Below are 27,729 nucleotides of genomic sequence, written 5' to 3'. Positions count from 1 at the left end.
AGGCTTCTGAAGGGATAAGCTACTAGCTCCTTGGAAGGATGTTTGCCTGGTGTTAATGAAGTACCTCGCACTCGAAGGCAGGTTTGGAGTTTATTATTATTATCACTCCCCCCTTCTTAACCATTTTAGAAATAGAGATTTCATTTCTATTCCATTCTTTCTATTACATTCCCTTAAGGATATGATTAGTGATGTTAGGGAGAGGAGTAAGGGTAATAATTTTACCATCAGCCACCAGGGCCTGATCTTTAGACTCTATCAGTTCCATCTTGTCCTTTACTGCCCTAGGGTTGTCGTGGTTGAAAATCAACGCCACCACCGGAATTCTCCGTCGAGTACCAACACTAGTATTAGAATCCTCACATTGCACCCTTCCCCTAGTAGGGAAAATAAGAAAAAGAAAAACCTTGAACTGGTCATTGAACATAAGGGTAGTAAAAAATTTAAAATTGAAAAACCAGTGGAGGTGGAAATTGAGGAGTTGGAATTGGAAGGAGGTGGAAAGGGTAATAGAAGGTGTGGAAGGCTTGCAAAAACAAACATAGGCAAGGTATAAACAAAAAGCTAATAGATATAGGGTAGATGAGGCGGAGGAGGAGAGTTCTGAAAATAATGAAAGAGAACTGGAGGAGGAGAAAAATTCTGACTCCAAGAGAGAAAAGGGGAATGAAGAGAAAGAAAAACGTGAAAACTCTATTGATAATACCCAGGTGTCTGCTGGTACTACCCAGGCATCTGCTGGTAATGCCATTACCACTGAGACTACACATGTTGGTGAGCTTTACACTGCAGCCTATAACCTTCTATGGACAGCAGGAAAGTGGACATCTCTCCCTTTACCATCTCCTCCCCGGTAAAGGAAAAAACCAATGTTTTTACTAACCCTCAGGTTTTGCAGGATGAAAACCAGCCCTTGACAAAGACTAAGGAGGTGTATAGAAATGATGAAAAAGAAAACAAGGAAGAAGAGGAGTAGGATGAAAAGAAGTTACAGCTGGAAAAAAGGGTCAAATCCTTAGAGGAGGGGTTTTACTCCTCTAAATTTGCACTAAAGGTTACTCACGCTGCTGCTACTACCCTCCAATTGCGCTGGTGCAGGAGAAGGACGAAAAGGGGCTGGATATGGAGGATAATAAGCTCTTTTATAAGTTTCTTGCTGAGGACTGGGCTAGGGTGCTCCTGGTTGGGAAAGGAAAGGAAAAGGATGAAAAATAAAAGTGGGGGTTATGTCCCTAGTTGTTTTTTGGTTTCGGTTGCTATCTAGTTTGCTGGTTTACAGCTGTTAATTAGACTTGGGTTGGCTTGTTTGCCAACAATTTTATATTCTGAACTTTAATAGTATGTTAAGTATTATAGGTTTGGATACTAGATTTGATGTTGCTCTAATAGATGTAAGTGGTAGTGTGCTGTTTCTGGGATGGGTTGGTTTGTTTATGCCAACGAGTTATACTTTGAACAATCATAGTATGGTTAGTATAACTCTTATGTAGTTTGGTCAATTCTCTGCTAGCTGGTTGTTTCTTGGTTGTTAGGGTAATTCTCTGCTACAGTGTTGTCTCCTGTTTGTTTTTGCTGGTAGTGTGCTGGTTGCCAGCATTTTGTTTGTAAGGGCTGACCCCCTCGTTCTGGCCGCTTTATGTTTTTCAAAAACAAAATGTGCTTGAAACATGTAGGGTGAAAGCCATAAGGGTTTGTAGGTAGACACCATGGATACCCAAAATCCATCATTCTGAATTGTGTGTCTGAAATTATTTCCATGACACTGTAGGGAATTGAGCTGGCCATTTCTCCCAAAAGATGCATCTGTTCAGATTACCTCTAACATTCAAGTTAAGGGTCTCACAGAAGGCTAAAAAACCATGTCATGATTCCCGAGGGGATTTGCTGGACACTTATTGACAATCACCCCCTAGGCGTTACCTGAGGGGAATGGCACAATATATTGACCTGCTAATCCTTTTTTTGAAGAACCTTGGCTGTTGCTTGATGCTGTTGGTGGATTGCTTGTTCCTGCAAATCTATACATTTTGCCTAAAGTATAATGAGCTATTCTTTTGTTGTGCTTAGTTTTTCTTCATTACATTGCAGCAGGAATAGTTGAGGGCAACTTAAGAATTGTAGGGTTAAATATAGATCCTTATATCTTTTCAACATGTTCTTAGAGGAAATAGAGATGTCATTTTCATCTCCTTTTACCATGCAATTTATAATCATTAACATTATATATATGACCCTTAATATGGATTTTGTTGTGGATTATTGCTTAATCAATTCACATGTACAGACTTATGATTGTTTAACTGAAATAGAGTTGAGGCCATTATAATTTAAATTACAGCTGCGTCAAACTGCTTTTTATCAGGACTGTGTTTTAGATCCGTTATGAACTACAATTGAAAATTATAGTTTACACTATTGTTCACCTGAACCCAATTCATGAACATTCTAAGAATAATAGTTTACACTATTGTTCACCTGAACCCAATTCATGAACATTCTAAGAATAATAGAAAAGCTATACTTGGTTTTTTCTTTTATCATTCACTTAATGTTTCTAATGAATTTTTAGTTTTGTGCATATGTAGCAAGCAACATTAGCCTTGAATGCAACTCGGCGGTTCAGGTATACTTTAAATCTTAAAAGGGAAGAGCAAAGGGAAGAAACAATAAGCAAAATCAGAGCCCATGCTCAAGCTGTAAGGGTAAGTTACATGCCACTGTCGTTGCTCTTGTATAATCTATAATTTAAAGCTCATATGTTGCTTAACTCTTATTTTTCCATTCTGTCAGGCAGCCCATCGCTTTAAGCAATTTGGGGACAAGACTAAAAAAGAGGACGGTAGGTGACTTTTCCTTTTTTCTTGTATAGGTTTTATCCTTTATATGTTGGTCATGACTGTTGGTCAATACATTTAATAAGATAAGGTGAAATTGTTTAACAGAAGTAAAAGATTGTATAGTGTTAGTTTATAAGCTTTCTGGTAGAAATGAATGGTATATTTAATGATGGATATCATTCATAAGTTGGAATGCTTTAATAGACCAAATCCACCTGGCTATCTCTATTAACTTTTTTTCTCAGAAGTAAGAAATGGTATGCCTATGTTGTTGAGAGAAAAAATTGAACTCAATTCTAAGATTGTGCTTATTGATCTAAGGAAGATAAATCTAGTGCTCTCATTTTGTTTTATTACTCAATAATTTTAGAAATTCTAAGCTTTTAAAGTTGCAAAGGCTCTCCTGGAAGAAACATGAAGCCAATTTGGGTATCACTATTGCTCTTTCTGAAGTTCAATTAATATTCTCTATTATTTTATATTTATGCCATTGTAGAGTATAGATGATTTTATTTATATTGATTTATGAAGATATTCATACATAAGGTATTGTTTAGAAATCATGAAAATTGGTTTAGAGTATTCATTATGTCTTATTGCACAATAGTTTTAAAATTCTTCAAGTAACTTGAGTATCACCTCTACAGTATTACTGTTTCTTAAATGCTACTAATTTCATTATTATTTTGTATTCATGCATTTTGTAACTATTGTTTTTGAGAAAATCCAGGGCCCAATTTTGTCTCAATACATCTTCTGATATGTCAAGTACTTGACTTGATTCCATCTTTGGGGAAAAGAATCGAAGTTAACTTTTTGCCAAGTTATTGCTGATTTTTCTTCCAAGTTACGAGTTTGTTATACTTCATTTTGTTGAGTCTTCTTGATGTGCTTCTTAGACATATAAGAAACATAATAATATGAATTTTGATTGGCAAATTCCTTGACATTGATGATTTTGCATTAAATTGTAATGATGTTTGTATTCTTAATGCTACTAAATGTTTTTATGTTCATTTGATGTCTATTGAGTGGATTTTTAACATAATCAATGCTGTTTTTTCTGTACAAGTCATGCATCTTTGCTCTTGATATATAGTTCTACCACTTAATTTGAAGGATGGATACATATATTGGAAAGAAATTGTTTCTAGATTTAGACTTTCTATTTATTTCATTTGCCAACGGTCATTGATTTACTGACTTGCCTTGTTTTATTTTTAACTTTGTGAGACTCTTATGATCATCTTAATATTCTCTATGAGGGAATGACAATTTCATTCTTACTTGCATGATCTGCAAAACTCTGTGTTTTAATCTTTTCTTTTGTTTTTCCATTTTGTGTTTTGACAATATTGAAAAATATAATACAACATTGAAGCATGTGAGATATTTCAATTGTCAGATAAGCCTCCAGTAGGCTTTGGAATCAGTGCAGAAAAGCTTGCTCAGTTAGTTAGAGATAAAGACTTTGAAAGTCTGCAGGAGATAGGAGGGGTAAGAAAGTAAAATGATCCGCCCATGGCAATATTGCTCTTTATGTTTTTCAAAGAAATTTCTGTTAGGGTAGCTATGATTGTAACAGACATAACTGGTAACAGGTAAAGGAGGTAGCAAAGCTCTTAGACACTGATGTTGAGAAGGGTATTAAAGAAAACCCTGAAGAGTTGCTACGCCGTAGAAATGCGTATGGGGAGAATACATATCCCCGAAAGGCTGCTCGCAATTTCTTCGTAATATTTACTTTCCTTTGCTCTAAATAACATTTACTCTTATTTTGAATTATTTTTTACATAATTGACATTATGGTTATTGATATGCTATTTTCCTTTGCTCTTAATAACTTATACTCTTACTGTGAATTGTTTTTTCCATAATTGATATTATGGTTATTGATGGACTAATTTCTCTGGTGTTCAGGTTTTTCTATGGGAAGCTTGTCAAGACACGACATTAATAATCTTAATGATCTGTGCAGCTTTGTCACTTGGGTTTCAAATAAAAACTGAAGTAAGCCATGGAATTTTTTTTCACCTTTTGCATTTTTCCTAATAATATGGCTAAATTTCCTTCGCTTGCAAACATTGAATTTAGCAACAAGTTTTCACTTTGCAACATGTAGGGCATCAAGGAAGGGTGGTATGATGGTGGAAGTATAGCTTTTGCTGTTATTCTTGTAATTTTTGTCACAGGTAAGATTTCATTCTGCATATTGTAGCTTATTCTTTTTCCGGAAATATTTGGAATGCTGTTCATCTGTGTGCTTGCTACTTTTCATATGTAGAAAATCTTTCTCAAAAAATCAAGATCTTGTGATTTGATTTAGAAGTCAAAATTGAGGTCTTGAATTTTATATAGGGTGCAGATGAACTTTTGTTACCTAAAGCTACATTTCTGCTTTAACGGAGTTTTCTTTTCTAACATTATCTCCAATTACTTTATGTTATGTGGAAAACCATTTTCAAGAACTAGTTTTCACATGAGAATTTCTTTTTTTGAGCATTGTGCTGTATTTTACAAACTATTATGTGCCTTGTCTTTTTTGTTTGCAGCAATTAGTGACTACCGGCAGTCTCTACAGTTCCAAAATCTGAATGAAGAAAAAAGGAACATTCAACTGCAGGTATATATCTTGTTGCTATTTTCCTCAATCTTCTATTTCACCAATAGACAAGTTTTTTCTCTCGTTTTCTTTTACTGTCAGTTGCTTTGATTTGACTGTATTTTGCATTACATGTTCAGGTTATCCGAGGGGGGAGAAGATTTAAAGTTTCCATTTTTGATCTTCTTGTTGGCGATGTTTTACCTTTAAACATTGGTGATCAGGTATATATGTAAACTGCCTAACATTATTATCCTATACATTCTTTTATTAGTCTATTTCGGAAATGAATTATTGCTTTCTTAGACATTTATCATTTCTTTTCAGGTCCCTGCAGATGGCATTTTAATTGAAGGGCATTCCTTGTCAATTGATGAATCCAGCATGACTGGGGAAAGCAAATTTGTATGCAAATCTCTCTTATGTTGTGTCGATGGCATGTTTATTGCTGGGATATTGTCATCAGCTTAACTCCCTATTTTGGCTGCAGGTTCACAAAGATCAAAAAAATCCATTTTTGATGTCTGGATGTAAGGTGGCAGATGGCTATGGAACAATACTGGTAAGCATTTATCTTAAAGAAATAGTGTTATGCTTTCTGATGTGTTTAATCAATTGATATATTTTACTGGCTTATCATAGGTTACTGGAGTAGGATTAAATACTGAGTGGGGTGTTTTAATGGCGAGTATATCAGAGGATAATGGGGAAGAAACTCCACTACAGGTTTTGTCCTGGACCCTTCCCGACTTATCAAATTATCCATTATGTCTATTCACTACTGTTAGTTTCACGCTTAAATTTTGAACACACAAAAATGGTTTCTGTTACAACAGGTTCGCCTGAATGGTGTTGCCACATTTATTGGCAAGGTTGGACTCACAGTTGCAGTTTTTGTATTAATTGTTCTTTTGATAAGGTAAGTAAAAGTACCTTAGACTATTCTGTTATAAATTATTTGTCTCTGTCACTTTTATGCATTTCAAATATTGACCATGTTCTGTTTCTTCAGGTACTTTACTGGACATACAGAAGATACTGCAGGAACTAGCAAGTTTAAGGCAGGCAAGACCAAGTTTGGAGATGCAATGAATGGGGTTGTTGAAATATTTGCAATTGCGGTGAGGCAACATTTTATAATTTCAAAGTAACTTTGCCATTTTGTATTTGAATGGATAAATCTTTCTATAGCAACAAATATGGCAGTTTACAAAATTGCGAGAAACTTAATGCCTTCTTTTCCTCTAATCATATTTTTTGATGCCTTCCTTTCTCCTAATCATTTTTAACCCGTGTTCTAATGCTGTACTAATTGAACTATTTCTGTTCAGGTCACTATTGTTGTTGTTGCTGTTCCAGAAGGGCTTCCACTGGCTGTCACCTTAACGTATGACTGACCACAGAACGTTATCTAACCCATATTAAGAAATTATAATAATTTTTTTTTAATGCCTTCTTTTCCCCTAATCTTTTTTAACCCGTGTCCTAATCCTACTTTCAGTCTGGCTTATTCAATGCGAAAGATGATGAGAGACAAAGCCTTGGTGAGTATTCAATATAAGAAGCTTATTACTGTTGTTGGATGGTCACTGGGATGCAAACTCTGACAATTTTATATCATTGTAGGTGCGTAGATTATCAGCCTGTGAAACTATGGGTTCTGCTACAACAATCTGTAGTGACAAAACTGGAACTCTGACCTTGAATCAGGTTAGTCACAGTTACTACTTGGTCAGCTTTAACTGGTTTCACTTCTTAAACTAAAAATCATTGTCGTCATGCGATGCATCCTTATTATCATTACTATTAGCTACATTTGATCCTTAATTAAAAACATATTTGAGTTGTAGATGACAGTCGTTAAAGCATGTGTTGCTGGGGAAATGATGGAGTCACCACAGAGTGCATCTGTGGCACACAATCTTCTTAAGGAGGGCATCTCACAGAATACAACAGGAAGCATCTTTAAGCCTGAGGTGAAAATTAGATTTCCATCTACAAATACGAGTTTAATTAGTGGAGTTCAGACTGTTTAGAATTTTTGTTTCTGTTGTAAATAAAAGAACAAACAGAAGCCATTAAATGCTCACAACAAATTGCTGTATATCCAACTTTTCCGGGTACCCACCCTTCAGATTTAGTCATAAACTAACACATCTTTTCTGTGAAGAAATGGTGACAGAGAAATTTTACTACCTTTATTACTTTAGCATATTAGACGGTGTCAGTTTTAAGGCTTTAGCAAAGAAAAGATAGGACTGTTGATCTATCATATATTGAGAGTTCAAATTGAAACTAACTTCTATTGAGTAGTGGAAATAATATAATCAATTTAAACTTATGATTTCTTAGAAACTCTTGAAGGGTTGTTAGGAGGGAGAAAAAATAGATAAGCATGGCATGTTATTTGTGAATTTTAGTTAAGTTTAGAATATGTTTCTTTCAATTTGGACAACTTTAAACATTTAATTAGCTTTTACAAAAGTTTTTATGGTGGCTAGTTAATTCCAGTTAAGCATTTAAGTTAAAGATTTTCTTTGGTTATTCTTCAACATGAAAATTTACCTAATTTAATCTGAAAATGTTCCTATCTAACATATAAATTATAATATATTTTTCCTTTATTAATGGGTAACAAAAACCTCTGGCAATTTTCTTTCCTTTGGTGGGCTCTTTGAATTCTGTGTCTGTGACACTTTTAGGGAGAGAAGGCTGTTGAAATCAAATTCTTCTCTTTTTTAATCAAAAAACGGTCTTAGTGGTAAGCATGTAATGATGAAATCAGTGCTTGCATTTTGAAAGTTTCTTCCTTTCAGAAATGAATGCATACACAAAAATAAGGATGAAGCTTAGCCTAGCAATAGAAAGAAAGGAGATATAAATTATATTAATGTTTATTATTGACCAGAGTAGGTCAATGGTGCAGCAATTTACAATCTATAGAATATGATAGATAGTGAAGAGTAGAGGCCACTCACAAACGATACATTCAAGGTTTGGTCTTACCAAAGTTATAAAGGACAGTATTTGATCTTTTGCTTCTTCATATTGCATCCTTTTGAACATAGTTGGAAAACCCAGACTAAACATTAACATGCCAAGGCCTGAAGAACAATTTGGAGAAAATTCAAATGGTTTTCTGGAAAAACTTGGGAACTTATAAAACAATTTAAATTTAATTAGATATACTTTTTTTTTTTTTTTTGCAAAATTCAATGAGAAGATGTGTCCAATGAGTTACGTAATGAGAAGACAAAAGAAACAAGCTGAGTCCAGATATATTTAAATGCAAAGTGAGTACAAAATTACGTTCTCATGAGGAATACTGATGGCTGGAAGTAAAATAGTAAATAGCTTTTGTCGAACTTAAACTAATTACATCATTACAAATTTGCAATTACGTCTTCCTCTTCCTAGTTCTACTAGAAAATAAGGGAGGTGTAGAACTAGAGGTCAATCCAATCCTAGTAGCCTGCATTGAGCGTGATTGTGTCTCCTTGCACGGTATTGCTGATGATGTGCGTCACTCGTCCTCCACTTGGGATGTAACTTCTTTCGGCATTGGCAATGACTCCTCAACTATGATGAAGGGTACTCCCCTTATTAACAGAAACACAACAAAATAGAGAAATAGACAACAAATTGCAAGAACCCAATAATTGCAAGAATTTGAATACTTGTTTTCTATTATCTCCAATGAAATGACATTACAATGTTAAAAAATGTAACTCTAGGGCGATTAAAATTCCCTATCTAAATAAGGATTATAGGGTTTCCAATAATTTCCCAAATGGGATTATATTTGAGTTTGTTCCCCTCATGGTACTTTTTTATAGACTCCTTGGCCCTATCCATGACCTCATAAAGATAACCCATTGGGATTTGATCCCCATCAACCATGTGTAGAACTCTATCCAGGGGCTCGGACACCTACAATTGGGAAACACAAATTAGTAAGTTTAATTGTTTGCTTTAGTGCTGGTGTTTGTGAAGGTTGCATCCATGAAGAGAAGTTTGACAAGGGTAAATTCATTGCAAGCTTCTTATATACTGGAGTTGGTTCATAGTGATTTAGTTGTTTCATTTGTACTTCTTTTAGTAGAGCAAAATGTTTTTTGATATTCATTTAAAGTTTGAGGTCTTTGAGCACTTTTAGGACATGAATTTTTTTGCACATAGGGAGGATCATCAAGGTATCGCCAACTAGAGATGGTGTTGAGTATGCCAACCTTTATTTTCAACATTTTTGTACTACCAAGAGGATTGGTTTGCAACACATGGTACACATGGAATCCTTAGAAGAACAGTATGACAGAACTGAAGAATAAAATTATGAAGAAAATGACGAATTGCTTGGAGGCATGGCTTTTTTTTTGGTGGGTGAGGGAAATTCTATGTGCATTGGTGCTTATTAGACCTCATTTGCTGGGACCTACTTTTCCACTCACCTAAGCGATGCTTAGGGGATTGTTACTATGGTATTTTATTTCCTAGCATGTGTTTGACCTATACTTATATTTATGCTGGCTTAGGTAAATAGAGTAAGTATTGGTGTTGGTGAAGTGTGAGGTGTTGGTGTCTTCAACTTTCCATATGGAAGAAGTTGGGTTTCTCCTGTTGTTTGGTATATGGTGACATGTTAATCCTCTGAAGTGTTATGAGTTGCTCTTTAAATTAGTGGGGATATTATCCTTTAGAGAGCTTTTGTGTATTTGTATGACATTTTTGAAAAATCAGGTACTCGACGTGATAAGTTTTTCAATGAATAATCATACAATGGGCACACAACTTAAAAAGATTGTTAAATACTAAAATGCTGGAAAATAAAATAAAAAACATGTTGAAGTACTGAAATAGATGTCAATGAAAGCAAAGATTAATTATATTGGCATTTGAAAATCATCATCATGATATAACAAAATATTTTATATCATCATCACACTGGAAAGGGAACACCATTATTTTATAAACACTGTTGGGAAGCCCTTAAAATTCACTATAGTTCAAATCATTTGATCAAACTTCTGTGTATGTACACATCTTAAGCCCTAATGTGTTTTCTCTTTGTACGAGTACTTTGGGATTTCATAAGAATTGTTTTTGCAAAAAGAACCTCTAATAACACATATCAAACTCTTTATAAAAACCCGATGTAATATAATGAAATATCTGATAGACCTCTATAGGAAGTTTCCCAATTGTCAAGAGATGAATCTAGGAGACAGAGAGATTCAAAGAAACTTCATTTGAATTCTCATAATGTTTGGAGAATTCCTCATACGTCCCACTGAGGCAGATTCCTGAACTGGAGAGGAGCACCAAGGGTCAAGAAACTTGGTACTCATCTCCTGGTAACTATGTTTAGTGCATATAAATAAAGAAAACAAACTGATATCCTCCCTGGATTGACTATCTTCTCCTGGTTTCCATTGATTATATCTGATTGATTGCTTTTATATGACATTATTAAGTGTTCACTCCCTACTGTTGAATCACTACTATTTCAAGTACAAAATGATGGCAATGTGTTTGTGTGTGCGTGTGCGTGTGCGTGCATTATTTATGTTTTCATTATCTTTCTTTCACATGTTTTTAATGAGATTTTTGGATCTTTCTTAGGGTGGGGGACAGACAGAAGTGACAGGATCTCCTACTGAAAAGGCTATTCTTTCTTGGGCATTGGAGGTTTGCTGTTTGCTTATGTCTATTAAGTAGAAATCTTTGCTGTTTTACAGGGATTCTTGGTAAGAGCGAAATTTCTGAGATGGTTTTTGTGCTTTTTGATAGTTTGGGATGAATTTTGATGAGGAAAAATCAAAATCCTCCATCTTGCATGTGTTTACTTTCAACTCAGAAAAGAAACGTGGGGGGGTTGCTCTGAAGAAGGTAATAATTTACTGAGATTTTCTATTCTTTTTCTTTTCACAGTCCAGACAGTACAATTAATTTTGTAGTTATGAAGATGCTGATCTCTAAATTACTGGTGACCATCTAATTAGTCCTGATATATATTTTTACTAAATCTGAATATATAATTGCAGTCTCCATCTGAAGTACACATACACTGGAAAGGAGCTGCAGAGATTGTATTGGATCTGTGCAGTACATGGATGGACAACAGTGGTGTAGTGCAAGAAATGAATTCTTCCAAGGTTTTGTGTGCTATTCATATTTGTATTTCTCATAAAGATGATGCTTATTAATATATACCATCTGCCTGGTCTCAACCTTATGGCTTCTTCTATCCCTTTATTGCAGTCTGACGAATTCAAGAAAATCATTGAAGGAATGGCTGCTGCTACATTGCGGTGTGTTGCTTTTGCTTACAGAACATGTGATCTTGAAAGCATTCCTAGTGATGAGGTTCAACTTGAATCATGGCAAATTCCTGAAGACAATCTAACACTTCTGGCTATAGTTGGTATAAAGGTATACATTACTGATCTATCAATTTACCTAGGACCTATTTTTATGTAATGGTTTTGGTGTTGTGCCAGATGTTTTTAGCACGTGAAATTGCCGAATTTGTTTTCACTGTAACATGCAGCAATAATAAGTTCAATCGTATTAATGTTATGTTTAGGTCAGAAGTTTAGTGTAAACCTAAACCGAGCTCGACTTTTTAAGAGAGAAGTAGCATTTTCAAGTAGAAAATTGGAGAATACTATTTCTTTCTCCATAGATATTTTATTATCTACTGTTTACTGTTGCATCTATTTGTGACTGTTGAAATATAAACCGATGCATGCTGATAATAATTGTATGTTTCTGGATGCTAATTTATTTTGCAGGATCCATGTAGAGACGGTGTAAGAGAAGCTGTAAATTTATGTCAGAATGCTGGTGTCAAGGTAAAATGGCCAAATATCATTTTACTATGTGCCCAATTAGGAATCAACTTTCTAGAAGTCACTTTTTGCTTAAGGGTGTTTTTTATGGAAGCTTATTTTTTGAGGTTTAAAAGTTATGATAAATTTCTTCATAATATTGAATCTAAACATCAGTTGTGAAAAATTCGTCAATTTTCTAAGTTTCTATATATCTGACAAAGGAAGTTGGATAATCATCAAAGAAAAATGGTTGTATTGGAAGTTGGACAAGACACCCTTTTAAAAAGTGTTCTCAACTAGGGAGTATTTTTGGGGGGAAAATTGGTCAAATAGTTCACTGGTAAATATTAGCCCCTAAAATGATTTCTATATTTGTGTTTATTTAGGCTATTTTTCAGATTCTTAGATAACATTATTATTGTTTATATTGTTTTGGACACATCAGATCTTATTAACATTACTGACAGGATTTGCATATGTTTAGCAAACATGGAACTATTTATGCACATTGAATCTAAAAGCAGTGGAGCAAACTAGAATGTCTAAATTATATTGAATTTATGATTACTTTTTAAGACCAGGGCAGTTTTTAGTTTTGAGTAGTTGCTGGATGAACTGAACTTGCATAATCTTATGCGGTGAACAAATTATTGCAATAAACTAGAGGAAGTTAGGCTTAGTTTTCGTTGTAAATACTGATGTTAAGCTGTAGGATAAAAATAATTATACCTTTAATTTTATTATACAGGTTGCTTATTGTATTAACAAAAACTATGATTTTTGTACTTCCACTACCTAATGTTTATGCCATGTCGAAGAAACAGTAGCTTTGGCCAGATATTGAAATGATGATTGACTTCATGACGTATATATATGAATGTATGTATATTAGCCTCTGTATATTCTAATATACATACACATGTATATTTGTATTGCATTCAGTCATATCATTACTTCATATAATTTTGGAAATCCAATCATCATATTTACATCTGATTGAAGAACCATAGATTCCAAGTATATGATCAATGTGCATTTAGGGACTATTCAATGCAGATTATAGTCAATTGATGTTTCATATCCAATCCCAATTGAGCATCATGATTGGCAATTAGTAACGGATTGGGCATTTAATATGTTTGAGCAAGATTACTTTCAATGTTGATTAAGGAAATCATTTGCAGTTGTTAAGGTTTGAAACCCGATTAAATTTTGGGTATGAAGAGGCACCTCTTCATGAGACATACCCATGAACGGGCATGTCTCTTCCTTGTGGAGACCTGTTCACTCATGAATATGTCTCCTCGTATCCTTTATAATAAAGATGATAGAATACATGCTTTGCCCTTTGGAGTTGGGTGACTCAGAATTACAAATTAGTATTCCGTATTTGTCAATATTGAATTGTCATTTGCATGCACTTTTTACAAAGATCGAATTTTGATAACGTCCTGCAAAATAGAATAGAGATTAGTAATCATCATATTCTGAAAATTGAAAAGACAGATACAGCACAAATCTGTAAGAAATTTATCTCTATTTATATGCCTCATCCCAAATTGGCATGCTTTCAACCTTATCCCGTGTCTAAATATCTTCTGCGTAATCTCTTTTATGTTTCAATTTCTGTATCTATTTATGCTGTCTATATTGTATCTATGGTGGTGCTATGTATGGGTTATCAGCTTATTAATCATCATACTGCAAACTAGAAAATAATTACAGAAAACGCTTAACATTTCATGATACATGATTATAAATCATCAGCAGTTTATTAGACAATTACTTGATTTGCACTCAACATAATTGAGAAATGAAGTCTTTGCTAAGTACACATTCTTAATTCACCATTTTGGTTTCTAATTTCTTCCGGTCACTTTGTGTGCTTGTGTTACTCTTTCAGGTTCGCATGGTGACTGGTGATAACATCTTTACAGCAAAAGCCATAGCTACTGAATGTGACATACTCAAGCCAGATAAAAGCCTAGAAGATCATAGTGTTATCGAGGGAAAGGTTTTTCGCAATTACAATGAAGCACAGAGAGCGCAAATTGTGGACCAGATCTGTGTGAGTATGCTTGGGACAGTGGTTTTCTTTGTCCATTTGTAATACTGTATACATGTGCATGTTATCCAAAGATCACACTTAAAAGTGAAATTCATTTTGTTTTGACTATCCTATGTCAGGTAATGGCAAGGTCATCTCCTACAGATAAACTTTTGTTGGTACAAGCTCTGAAAAGAAAAGGTGAAGTTGTAGCTGTGACTGGAGATGGAACAAATGATGCACCTGCACTGCATGAGGTTGAATATTGCAGTTTGCTGGATTTCAAATTGCAGAACCAAGTGTTAATATGTTAAAATAGCAAGAATATTGAACGGCTATTCAACCAAATTGATAGAACCTGGTTTTTAATTTTTGTGGTATTCAGGCAGATATTGGCCTCTCAATGGGTATTCAAGGAACAGAAGTTGCAAAGGAAAGCTCAGATATCATTATTCTAGATGACAACTTTGCCTCTGTTGTAAAGGTTTGCCATAGATGTGTATTTGTGTGTAATTTAGATATCAAAAGTTACAAAATTGATTCCACAAGTGACATGTAACTCACAGTTTTCTATACATGTTTGCAGGTTGTTCGCTGGGGACGGTCAGTTTATGCAAACATTCAGAAATTTATTCAATTTCAACTCACTGTAAATGTTGCAGCACTTACAATTAATTTTGTTGCTGCTATTTCATCTGGAAATGTTCCTCTGAATGCTGTGCAGGCAAGTGCAATGTTTTCAGTTGTTGCCTTCATTTGAAGGCATTTTATACTCTTATTTATTTGTTCTCACCACTGGACCCCAACCTTTGTGCTTACAGCTCCTTTGGGTTAACTTAATAATGGACACACTTGGGGCTCTCGCGTTGGCAACAGAACCACCGACTGATCACCTCATGCACCGACCTCCAGTAGGGCGCAAGTAAGGATTACTCATACACATTCTTCTTTTGATTGCTTAATTTCAAATCCAAGCCATAAATTTCTGTCTGAATATGAATCTAGTCTTCCAGATGGTTTTAACAAACATTCTTCCTCAGGATTTGGTGTTTGCCACTTTATTTGAAGAGACTGTATATCTTGTTTCTCATATTTTTTGTTTCAAAGAAGTAAAAGGTAGTTTCCGTTACTCTTCTCCAACGACCAATATCTACAAACATGTTAGGATTCAGGCTATTTTGCAATTGGAAAGTGTTAAGAAAAGAAGAACAAAATTGGGTCAACAGGCTTTGTGAGTGTTATGATGTCACTCTCAAAACTATGATCAAATAGAACAAATAATATATAAAAAGAAGAGGATGCCAAATGCACACATAAAATAGCTGCAAATATGCTCATATTCACGAACCTGGCCTCTTCTTTTAGGTAATGTCCCCAAGAGTAGAAGCTGTGATGCAAAATATAATTCAAGATGTCTTAAGTCTCGACAACATCAATATATAAGTAATAGAATATGTAACTAATAGTTGTGAATTACACTCCTTGGGGGATTAATTTATACACTTAATATGGACTCATCACACTACTACAATTTTATATATGTGTGTGTGAAAATCGCTGCAATGCAATATTAACTAAATAATTATTTTTTTGTTCTTGTAGAATCAGTCCACTTATTTGTACCTTATAGTAATGGGAGTGGTAGGGCAAGCAGGGACAAGAATAGCGTTGGGATATCTAAAGTTTGGATTTTTTGCGTTGACATATCTTGTGGATATGTCCCAGATGTACCCATAGGGCACTTGGCATGGTAGGGGTGGGACCTAGCCGAACTGAGATCATGCCCAATCATGACTAGAACAATCTATGGAAAAGTAATAAAAAGAAAATTTTTCTTAAAAATAAGTCGCTTATATAGCTTATTGTCACTTTGAAAAAATTCCTTTATACCTGACGTGCCATGTTTCCTTTATTTGCCATGTTTCCTTTATTTTCTATTAATGCCTTAAAATTTAAAAGCTGTTCAAGCTCCTGAAAAAATCTTTATTACCCTACTCACATTAAAATGGAAGTCAAAATATAGATCATTTGTTGTGTGCCAAGAGTAATATCAATGTCGGGTTCATAGATTTTGAAAGAAGTAAAGAAAATTAATATACTGAATCTATAAATAAGCCTTCTTACTTTATTATGTTTGGAACTCTTTCTAGAATATATTACACTAGAACAATATCAATAGTAACAAAACCCATCCCCACAAAATACTGTTTATCTAAATAAGATATGTACATACTTGATCAATAGTAACTATTGAAATGATAATAAAGGCAAATGGATGATAATATATTAATGACGACTCAATCCTCTCAATTTAGCATTGCGTAGTTCTATTCATATTGAGTTTTGTGATTTTGTAGTTCCATATAATCTCCATTTGCAGCTTTTTCTTTTATACAAACATGGGTTTACATATAATAGTTGCAAGGAGATGCATCTTCCAACCTTTGGGACATACTTTTTGAGTTTGGATGTATCTCTAGTACTAGAAATGGGTATGAATATTTTGAAGGCTAGAAGTCTTAACGACAAATGACAAAAACATATAACATATGAATATATTGTCCCTAATTAGCATATGAACATGCATGAAAAATAGAGTTTTAGTAAAAAACACTGCCACAATGGGGGCAGCCTCATCCAATGGAACCCCAATCAATACCTATCACGCCTCCTCTTTAACAACCTTTGTGGTTGGTATCTTTGGAATCAATATCCGAATGTGCAGTTGGAGTTTGACAATATGTTGAAGTTTGTTGATCTTGAAGCAACAAAGCACTAGGGATGACCACTAGCTTCTTTAATTGTTAAGAGGTAAGCCTATTCCTCCTGATTGATTTGATGAAGATATATGTAGACCAATTCCTCTTTGTAGAAGAAGTTCTGACAATTTGTACAAAGAGACAATGACATGTATCCGCAACTTCAGTGCATCTTTGCCATCCCATGTTCGCAACCCAATAGGGTTGGTTTAAGCAATAATTACGAGACTCAGACTCACCTTGCTGATTTTTGATTTGGGGCTTGGACTTCGTACCCAAAACTGGTAAAAGAATCTGGAAATTGAAAAAATATGAAATGTAAAGAATTTTAAGCAGTGAAAATTGAAAACAGCAATGTTCCCTTCCAAGTTTGCCCTAGAATCAGAATTGTAACAAGTTAGGATTAAGGTTACATCTTTACCAAGTAAAACATCTCTTTAAAATATCGTAAATAGACATCCCTAGGGTGGCCTACTTAGATAGCAATCTCATAATTTTCCTATTACCTTCCTACCTTTCATGCATGATGGGTCTTCCAAATCATTTCAGACATGTGCTGATTCCTAACTGCAATTGGCTCTAGTCTGTGGGTCTTGTTGGGTTTGATAGAATGCATTTGTAGATCCGCAAATGAGAAGATAAAATGGAATATCATCAAAGAAAGGTTGAAGGCATTACTGCAAGGAGAGTTTATAGCAGAATCATAAGGAGATGATATGCAGATGTAAAAGAGGAATACATGCAGATATAAAAGAATATGGTTATGCAAATCGAGAAGGAAAATATATGCAGATTCAAAGGAGAAGTATTGAGAAAAGACATCGTTTGAAGATGTGAATCAAGAAAAATTTAATGGATGAAGGAATGAAGAACAGAGCATGTGAATCAAAGAAGGATTAATGAAGGAATGGAAAGTAAATAAGGAAGAGACTCTTTCTAAAAGGGCAGAAAATTATGAAATGTACTCTTTCAAAGGGTGCTTAAGGTTGTGACTCATTCAAAGGGAAGAAATTATGAAGAGATGTGACATCTCCCTACATTGAAAGATAGAAAGTGAATAAGGTTTCATTTGAGGAGACTCAAGGAAACAAATTTATTACTCTTAAAGGGCATCAAGGAGAATGGTGACTCAAGTCTTATTAAAGGGGGTGATCCTTTCACCAATGAAGTATACAAGAAATTAATTGAAGCATTCAACGTTCATTTATGAATCATCACTCATGAATCCATAAAAGAAATTTGTTTGAAATACAATCAGGAGGCAAATACAATTACATCAAGGAAGGTCAATCATGAAGATTGAAGCATTCAATATAATAAAAGATAAATCTAAGACGGACTCATACAAGTCTTTGAAAAAATACATCAGAAGGATCAGGCACAATACAACAGTCTGATATTATTTCAGATCTGCCCTTCTCAGCATTATCATTTTCACAAGCAATTGTGGTATGTATACATATATGCTGCTTATATATAGTAGATACTGCTTAAGATAGAATATAGAATACGCCTGACTGTCTGCAACAAATGTCGTAAGAAGGGCCTGGGGTGTAAGAGGGTCATGTAAGGAGACTACTAGAGTTGACCATAAACTGGTGCCTAGGGACAAGAGGCACTTGCATAAACCAAGAAACCTCTTTACGACCTTTGCCTAACTTTGCAAGATGGCATGCATTTTTGAGAGGATGAGACATTGATAGGGAAAGTAGGTGCAAGCAAACGACTAATTAGGGAAAGAAGGCTTTGGCAGGTATCTGCTCTCAGATTTATTGGAGAAATGGCTTCAAGTAGACGTATCATGCTTCTTCCTCCAATCTCTAATATGCTTGCATGATATTATTGATATTGTATGATTTATGATGTGATTGAATCCAGGATCACATTATTTAAAGAATTATTTATTTGGTAAGATGTAACCCTAACCCTACTTTGATGCTATTGTGATTCTAGGGCTAATTTTGGGGCAAATTGGGAAAGGGGTCATTGCACGGATTGTTGGTGAGTCTAAGGAAGCCTTTTAACATTGATTTGCACTTTGTAGCTTGATCCATCTTTGCCTTTGGTTTGTTGAATTTTGGACCACAAATATTGTCAAAAGCTAGACATGTTGGATTTGATGGGTTTGGAAGACTCAACATGTCATCTAGACTTGCTGGTTGCCCAAGGCTTGAGTTTCTATGACACAATCAGGGCCACTCATTGCAAGGCTTGCTGAGTCTTGGCGAGCCCAATCGAGTATTGTAACACCAGTTTGAGCCCTGCAGCTTAATCCATCCTCTCATTTGGTGTGTTGAATTTTGGACCACAAAGATTGACAAAGGCTAGTCATTGTTCTCCAAGTACAATAGACTTCTCACTATATATTTTTTGAATATTTTGAACAGCCTTAATGAGAGTTTTCTTTTACCTCTTCATGATTAGATGGGGGCACTCTCTTAAGCCTTGCTGCATGCTATTTGGGGTTTAAATTGTAGGTTTCTATATGAAGGGGGTGTTCAGAATGTTCAATCACCATATCATAATGGGACTTGTATGGTTTTTCATAAAATACCATGATTTGTCTGCTATGAATTGGTTACCTTTTTTGGCTAGAGACGAAGCCAAATGTGTTCTACATCTCTACAAGGCAAGGAGAGTTTGTGTCAACATATCTTATGATCCACAAAATAGGTGACATGGAGTAAATGTATTTCCAAAGAACGAAAATAATTTACATGATAGAAATTGAGAAACAATGAAATTAGAAATTTAATAATAGCATAACAATTTATTAAAAAAGAACACTTGATTTTTTTAATCTTATTGTTAACCACTAATCATGATTGAGGATCTTTTGTTTCAGACTTTTACCTTGATGCAGTATTGCTCTAATACCACTTGATGAAGGTATGCTTTGATACCACTTGATGAAGGGCCACACCACCCTTACGAACTCATAACCAAGAATGCAACAATATGAAGGCAAGAGAGATAAAATGCTTCCTAAGAAATTTTATTATACTTGAAAATCCTTAGCAATTACAATAACATTTTTGCAAGATCTCTCAAGATCCAATCCAAACCCAAGCTAGTCCAGATCCACACTCTAGTAGAAACCTTCGAGATCTCAACTTGTGCTCGCAAGCCACCAAGCAATCTCTTTGTTTCTAAACCGCAGTCACTAGCTCTTCTCCAACTTTATCCAAGATCCAAGTGTAAACTGCCTCACATTTGGCGCTCTGTTCACACGCTCACAACTCCATCACAATCCTGCTGTAAACTGCCTCACATTCGGCGCTCTGTCCACAGACTCAGGAAAACTCACTCTTCACTTCCTCCTCTTTCACACCTTGAAGCCTTCACACCTTCCAAAGCTTTCCTTCCAGCTTTCACACCTTGAAGCTTTTCCTTCCAAAGCTTTACATTCCCAAGCTTCACCTTCCACAGCGTTCACACCTTGAAGCTTTCACCTTCCAAAGCTTTACCTTCCCAAGCTTCACCTTCCACAGCTTTCACACCTTGAAGCTTTCACCTTCCAAAGCTTCTACTTCTTGAGCTTGATTAGAAATGCTCATATGCCTTGCTTAAATAGGCACTTACCACCCAATGCATGACTTATCCACAACCTTCTAGAATTCCACCTACACAATATCCACAACCTTCTACAATATCTACAACTTTCTACAATATTCATAACTCTCTAGAATTCTACCCACACACCTCGATAAATGGAATGACAACCATTTTTTATTTTAACTTTTCTATTTTATGCCACGTATGCACCTCGAAAATAGAAATTCCTCCTTTTTATTTATTTATTTATTTTCCTCTAATTTTCGTCACTTTCTCTCTACAATTTTTTTTTTAATAATTTTTTTTCTCATGCATAATGCTCCTGCATCATACCTTAAAGTCTTGAGTGAAATGAGTGTGATAGTTGCACATAAACATTTGTACATCTCCAGCTCATCATTGCCTTATTATCTATGTTTTAAAATTTAAATGCTTTGTTCAACACACACACACACACACACAGAGGTCCAAAAATTGTGCTTGTAAACACCCTCCACCATCAAGTCAACTTACATACTTACATAGACAGAATTAGTCTTTACAGCCATTCAATAGCCCAACCTTTTCTATGGTATCTTTGAAAGTCTGACAATACATGTTTACATCTTACTTCTCCAAACAATCCATGGCCAAGAGAAATGGAGGACTGTTTGAACATGCGACAGTGATGTTGATTGGTGATCAATGTTTAATATTTGTCCACCCGTCTATAATGATAGAGCAACCATCCATTACTAAAATTTGTTTCATCATTTCCATCACCAACTTGTAATACTCATCGTAGCTTATGTTTTTCAGAGGCTAATAATTGAAGGATTAACAATACGTACATCTAAAAACATTTCTTTATATGGAGAGTCTGCCATGAAATGGTATGGCATTGACATATGAAGAAACGACAATAGACCTGGCTACATCATATGATTGAATATTCAACATGCTGGAAACTTGGTGTATCTTAGAGAAAATCTCGAGTTTGTTGTATGGTTACTTTATTCTTTTAAAACCATATTACGGCTAATATTTCATTTTCTACAACTTTTGATATTTTTAATATTTTTTTCCTTCTATATACCATGCTGACCTGTATCTAGGGTCCAAAAGTTTAAGAACCCCTGTACTTAAACTCCATAATTTATGAACCTGAACCCTTGATGGTAATTCAGTTTCAATACCTATAATTTACTTAGAAATGTTTGCTATGAGACATTGAGGGGTGTAATTACTAATGGGTGTTAAACCTTCATTTTGTTTTGGGACTTCGGGAATGTGTTTAATCATGGCAGCATTACATTTAGCCATTTAATACTTGTAAAATATGTCACACTTTTTAATCTTGTTACTGGCTAGATCATGCTGTGAGATTATGTAGACAAATTGTTATTAAAGGTATCTTTAGCTTTTCTTTCTACAGGACCTTAGAAAGGAAATCAGCTCCACATTCCCAGAGTTACAGGATTTGTCATATTTCTGTCTACTAGCATCACACTTAGTTCTAGCAGAATCATCTGATTTTTATTTCATGTTATTTCCTTGAAAATATTTGGGAGCTAGAATTTATTCAAGTTATTGTAAGTACTAAATTCTCTTTAGTAAATGGGACAAGATCCACAAGACTTGCGAGCATGTTGTGGGTAGATTTTCTAAGATATCATGGATGGTTGCTCATAAAAAGTTATGCTGCATTGTACTTTGATGGTTTTTCCTTTTTTATTATTAATCAATAACAAAACATTATGCTGCATAAATCTGGGTAGGATTTCTTTCTCTTTTGATGATTGCTCATAAAAAGTTATGCTGCATTGTACTTTCGATGATTTTTTATGTTTTTAATTTTTAATCAATAACAGAACATTAAGTCTCAACACTGAAATCCTATTGGTTTACTGTAAAATGGTTTCTGCAGGGAGCCGCTTATTACAAATATAATGTGGAGGAATCTTATTGCTCAAGTATGTTTTCTCTTTCTTTTCTGTACTGAATGACGACTACAGTACTATATCAATTCATTGTTGCGCTAACTAGCTATAAAATTGGACACAGGCGATTTTTCAAATTATAGTCCTCCTTACATTTACCTTCAAGGGGAAGGACATTCTAAATCTGAAGGATGGAAATGTAGCAGGCTATGCAGACAAACTTAGAAACACGATAATTTTTAATACTTTTGTGTTTTGCCAGGTAAGTTCTTTGCTTTAAATTTCTTTTTTTGCATCTGATGTTGGGGGAGAGTTAAAAATCTGTAGTTAAAACTTAATTTTCTTTTGACGAGGAAATTTTTACCCTTTTTTGGGTTGTATGGTGATATGATTTTGACAGTTCAGAGAGTTCTTTTGTACAGATATTCAATGAATTCAATGCGAGGAAGCCAGATCAAAAGAACATATTTCGAGGACTTCAAAAAAATCGTTTGTTTATTGGCATCATATGTGTTACTGTTATCCTTCAGGTAGGGATCCATTCATTCTGCTGTTTTGAGTTCTATAATTATTAGGCAAAGTGCTTCTCTTCACACATTAAATGAGCAAATCATAACCAGAACTATTGAATTATATATTGCCATATTTGATGCCAATCAAAAAGATTATATATCTTTTTAAAATTTTGGTTAATTTCCAGGTTGTGATCGTTGAGTTTCTCAAGAAATTTGCAAAAACCACTCAACTCAATATAAAACAATGGATCCTTTGTGTTGTGATTGGTTTTCTAAGGTTGGTCGCAAAATACTTGTCCCATGATTAATTTATAATTTTATTGCCTTATCCAATTCATTGATTTTGAATTATTATTTCTCTTTATGATATTGCTATCAGGATTTAACTGTGTAGTTCTTGAGTCAAACTCATTGATAAACTGTGTAGTTTATGATTAATTCTCTTTATTAAAACAGTTGGCCACTTGCTGCTATTGTAAAATGCATTCCTGTGCCTAAAAAGCCATTTGCGGACTATTTACGAAAGAAATCCAAGGAAAACAGCCTGCAGGTACAAACTTGCTTCCTTTTGCTCGGAGATATTTAAGAATGAAACTGTGAATCTGAAGTTGTTCTGTACAATTTATTATAGACACTTGAAAATGGTCAATGCTTCTGCCCTCTTTAACATGTGTCTTGTACCCTGCATGAAGTCCTTATCATTTATTGATTTCTTGTCATTTGTCAATTAATTTAATAATAATTATTTAATTGACTCTTATCATGTTTTCTGATCTTGTCACAACCTTCTGATTTTGTCCCTGATCACTAGTCTGATTACACGGTTTTATCAATTATTTTATCCCTTGTGGCTCTTTGTCAGTTAGTTTGATTTAATAATTTCACAATTTTTTAATTTCTATCATTTGTTTGCCTTTGGGGAATAAGTTTGATTTAATAATTTTGATAATTTTTTAATTTATATCATTTGTTTGCCTTACGGGAATAATATTTTAAGTATTTCCCCCATTTTGACCTTAACATATCCTCCTTAGGACTCCTGGAATCCTTTAATTGGCTAATTATTAATATGAGAGACGATTAATAAATGGAATTTTTAATTTTCACTCCACATTCTTTTCGTTTTCTAATTCCATTTTTTTACTTTTTTGGTGTCTTATTTTCAACCTGGTTCTTTCATCTTTCACTTTCTCTTTCCTTTTATTTTTATTATTATGTCTTCTCTTCTATCTTGTCCTTTTGTTTCACACTTGACTTTTCCTTTCCTTTAGCTAATTTGGAAAAAAATGATTAAATGCAAATGTCTAATTTTCCTCTTCTATTCCTCTTGCTTTATTTTATTTTCCCGTATCTTTCAGCTTACCCTTTTTTCCAATTTTTGGCAACCACGAGTTTTTAGTATCATTGCCTTAACATTATCAAAATCAATTCTTTCTTTTTGGCTATTATTTGTCCAATTGCCATACAAAAAGAAACATCATATCAGAGGAGAAAAAGCAATGAGGCATATTTCGTTTCAATAGTGTCGGAGTAAATGATGTTTTACTAGTTTATTCTTTACTTAAGTTTACTTAGGCAAATACATTTATGAATTTGATGGATAATGCAGATAATGCATCCAACTTGAATCCCCTGCTTGATAGTTGAGTAAGCCCAATTAGAACTTCCTCTAGGAGGATATTGTTGAGTCCCATTTGGATTTTTAGCTCCTCCAGGTTGAGATGCTTGTCCGAACCTTATCCATTCTTCCTACTGGCTCTTGCCTATCTAAGCAAAGCCTATTGTATATTGGTACTCACCTCATTACTTGGAGGATGTTTGTAGATTGGCTTCTGGATTAAGGATGGCCTTTCCTAACATGGTATCATGATAATACCATGTTATTTGGTCATTACATTACATAATTTTCCTAGGAAAATTCATTGTTTACAAGTAGTGGTTGGCCAAACCCAACTATTGACCTTGTGTGTGCAACTCTTCATTTTTCTAACCTTTGTCTTTAGATTTCTATTGCATGCACATTGGCAGCTTTCTAATGTCATTTGGTGGTTCTGTCTCCAAGACACGTGGTGTAGGGCATTCCTCTCAGTTGAAGTTAGGCAGATTGATTTTTTATTAGACCTCAGCCTGTGGGGTGTCACGGTTTTGTTCAAATTTAGTGGGGCTCTTGGAATCTAATGGATTATTAGCCTCATGTGGAGCTACCATCGGATCGTGACTCTCCATCATATCCAGCTCATTCAATCTCTCCAACTAGCCTTAGTTGGTCAACTCTTTGTGAGCACTTTTTATAATAGGGAGAGGGCATTTTTTCTGACTTGCAGAGCTGAAATTGGGCCCACCTGCACCAATGGTTCTCTATATGTCACTAACTTTCCCTCCAACCAATATTGTTAACTCGTTTCCGTCACCTTCATTTCATTCAGATGAGCCTGAGAAGCTATATGCTCTCACTGCCAAGACGAGAAGATACGGTTCACCCCCGACTATGATTCCCTCAAACATCCCTTCCCTCATCCGTGTTCGGACAACAAAACCTTTTCTCACTAGGATGGTGGGATTGACTTGATGAGATGGGTAGCATCTGGTATCATGATCCTTGCCCCTGGGCATGTACGGGGTGGGCCATTTCTTTCACCTTTAGGCCCTAAAGTCTTATTTTTGGCAAATGCATAAAGTCACAAAGGTGGTTTTGTATGCTATTTGTTAGTGCAATTTTTTTCTTGAGTCTCTGTCCTTTGGATCAGTTGAGCACCCTTAACAAGCATTATTTTTGTAGACACATTAGATATGGTGTCATGCTTTGCACACATGATGTGCCATAAAATTATTGTACTTGCACTGAATTATAAAGTGCCATGAGGGCTTGTGTCGAGCCTCTGTTTGCCAGTCACAGCTTCGACAAATTGAGAGTTCTTCCACAACAATAGAAGAATCTTTGATATTTTTGCCTAATGCAAGTTTATAGTTTGACACAATATTTTCTCAGTTGTAGATACTCTTTTGGTCCCCTATGCATATCATAGTGATACGCTGCCAAATATTTCCCAAGTCAGCATTACGAGGGGCGTGTAATATTGTTCGTGCTAATGTTTTCTTGGTTTTGAATGAAGTGTGTTGAGACACTCTTTCCAATCTATTTTATGGAGGCTCTTTAGTTTTGCTTGAAGTGTGTCTGACATTCATTTCCAAGTTGGTTGAGAAGTGATGATGGTATCATTTAAACAATTTCATTGGTTTGTGTTCTTGAGAGTCACTCATGCAGATTCATGTGCCGCCTGTATTTTTGATTGACAAATGTTATTGCTATTATTCATTATTGCCGTCTGATCATTGTTTGGAAAGTGTCATTTGGAGCATTCACATAGATTGTTGTCTTCCTGATCATCATCTTTTCTAAGGAGGATCTTCAAATATAGCACCATATCAGTCATTGACAGTAATTGACAGATTCTTCATACTTAGTGATGTTTATGTTCATGATTTTTAGGAGATCTCTTTGGGAATTCCTCAAACCTTTATCTTCTCTTTTTTGGAGGAGAGTTTTTCTCCACTGGGTTTTCACCTTTTCTCCGGTTATGAGAGATTGCATCGTAATTGTACATGGGTTACCTAACATGGTTTTGTTGAGGCCTATAAAACATCTCTACTAGATTGTTGTACGACCTAAGTTGTATTTAAGGGAGTGTCGGAAGTAAATAGTGTTTTACTAGTTTATTCTTTACTCAAGTTATGTGGTAGATGGATAATGTAGAGTGATACTTGAACTCAACCTCCTCTATGAACATATTGTTGAGTCCATTTGGACTCTTTTTAACTCTTCTTATTTGAGACACTTGTTCTGGAGGATGTCTCTAGTAGCCTTATTGGTTGAGATTAAGATTTTACTAACATTATTGTATTACTTTTCCTCCTGATATTCCTGATCTGTAGTTTCAAATTTTAAATGCTTTTTAGATTGTTGGATTTAATTATGATAATATTTTCCGAATCATTAATGATTGTTCATTTGAATTTCTTGACAGCATCCAGAGGAGCAAGTCCAGATCAGAGAATAGAATCTGTATAGTGATTGTTATTATCTTTTGTTTTTCTTCAACAATGAAATTTGGTTGTGTTACGATGTAAATTTTGTGTACAAACGAATAACGGCAATTTTTTTTGTATTCAGAGGAGTTAAAGAGGATAAATGTGTTTTGTATGTATCTTCAGGTGTTCATCCTTTCTGTGCTAAATTCATTGAATGAAAATAGTTACACCTACATGGACCATACAATGGGAGTAAAAGATTTAATCCTAGCAGTGGATTAAAAAAACTCGAACATTGTTGTGCTGACACCTGTCCCGCCCCTCACCCCCCACCAAAAAAAAAAAGTGAACCAATAAATGACTGCAATTATTTTAGAAATAAGATCCATACCATCTTTATTAAAAAAGATTAAAAAGAGAAGCAGCGGCAAAATAGGCGGTATGATTTGTTTTAAAGGGATCAAATTTTCATCCGTTACTCCTTATCCTGCATACTTACACTCCCTTAATTAATAAAGCATTATTTTAACATTTTTAAGCTTGTGCTGTTACTTTTAGCTATTCAAAATAGCAATGTATGTATTAATTTTCTTGAACTCCTTTATTGAATTCGTAATTATAATTTTAAAACTTGGT

The 27,729-nt window shown here is 34.7% G+C and overlaps 1 protein-coding gene across 4 annotated transcripts in view; it reads left to right on the top strand.

Moving 5' to 3' along the window:
• LOC149557438 (calcium-transporting ATPase 5, plasma membrane-type-like) overlaps positions 1 to 27,269 on the top strand; it is a 46,170-nt gene extending 18,901 nt beyond the window's left edge. For all 4 annotated transcript variants that reach the window (XM_089832081.1, XM_089832080.1, XM_089832079.1 and 1 more), the window contains 33 exons: positions 2,586 to 2,702; positions 2,791 to 2,839; positions 4,243 to 4,334; positions 4,439 to 4,570; positions 4,758 to 4,847; positions 4,960 to 5,029; positions 5,390 to 5,460; positions 5,580 to 5,663; positions 5,767 to 5,844; positions 5,930 to 6,001; positions 6,082 to 6,165; positions 6,276 to 6,358; positions 6,452 to 6,560; positions 6,771 to 6,826; positions 6,941 to 6,983; positions 7,066 to 7,149; positions 7,290 to 7,415; positions 11,059 to 11,124; positions 11,227 to 11,325; positions 11,481 to 11,591; positions 11,698 to 11,868; positions 12,231 to 12,290; positions 14,173 to 14,337; positions 14,457 to 14,573; positions 14,702 to 14,800; positions 14,903 to 15,040; positions 15,138 to 15,238; positions 22,537 to 22,582; positions 22,674 to 22,811; positions 22,972 to 23,079; positions 23,250 to 23,341; positions 23,521 to 23,614; positions 27,090 to 27,269. In XM_089832081.1, coding sequence (XP_089688207.1) covers positions 2,586 to 2,702; positions 2,791 to 2,839; positions 4,243 to 4,334; positions 4,439 to 4,570; positions 4,758 to 4,847; positions 4,960 to 5,029; positions 5,390 to 5,460; positions 5,580 to 5,663; positions 5,767 to 5,844; positions 5,930 to 6,001; positions 6,082 to 6,165; positions 6,276 to 6,358; positions 6,452 to 6,560; positions 6,771 to 6,826; positions 6,941 to 6,983; positions 7,066 to 7,149; positions 7,290 to 7,415; positions 11,059 to 11,124; positions 11,227 to 11,325; positions 11,481 to 11,591; positions 11,698 to 11,868; positions 12,231 to 12,290; positions 14,173 to 14,337; positions 14,457 to 14,573; positions 14,702 to 14,800; positions 14,903 to 15,040; positions 15,138 to 15,238; positions 22,537 to 22,582; positions 22,674 to 22,811; positions 22,972 to 23,079; positions 23,250 to 23,341; positions 23,521 to 23,614; positions 27,090 to 27,122 — 3,078 coding nt within the window. In that variant the 3' untranslated portion in view covers positions 27,123 to 27,269. The remainder of the gene's footprint in view (positions 1 to 2,585; positions 2,703 to 2,790; positions 2,840 to 4,242; positions 4,335 to 4,438; positions 4,571 to 4,757; positions 4,848 to 4,959; positions 5,030 to 5,389; positions 5,461 to 5,579; positions 5,664 to 5,766; positions 5,845 to 5,929; positions 6,002 to 6,081; positions 6,166 to 6,275; positions 6,359 to 6,451; positions 6,561 to 6,770; positions 6,827 to 6,940; positions 6,984 to 7,065; positions 7,150 to 7,289; positions 7,416 to 11,058; positions 11,125 to 11,226; positions 11,326 to 11,480; positions 11,592 to 11,697; positions 11,869 to 12,230; positions 12,291 to 14,172; positions 14,338 to 14,456; positions 14,574 to 14,701; positions 14,801 to 14,902; positions 15,041 to 15,137; positions 15,239 to 22,536; positions 22,583 to 22,673; positions 22,812 to 22,971; positions 23,080 to 23,249; positions 23,342 to 23,520; positions 23,615 to 27,089) is intronic.
• Positions 27,270 to 27,729: the final 460 nt, after the last annotated feature.

This window comes from Cupressus sempervirens, chromosome 5, assembly GCF_028749045.1.
Source record: "Cupressus sempervirens isolate cs-2001-9-10 chromosome 5, ASM2874904v1, whole genome shotgun sequence".
In the NCBI taxonomy this organism is placed as follows: domain Eukaryota; kingdom Viridiplantae; phylum Streptophyta; class Pinopsida; order Cupressales; family Cupressaceae; genus Cupressus; species Cupressus sempervirens.
Note: the sequence above shows the minus strand (reverse complement) of the source record. Positions and strands in the feature narration are given on the sequence as shown.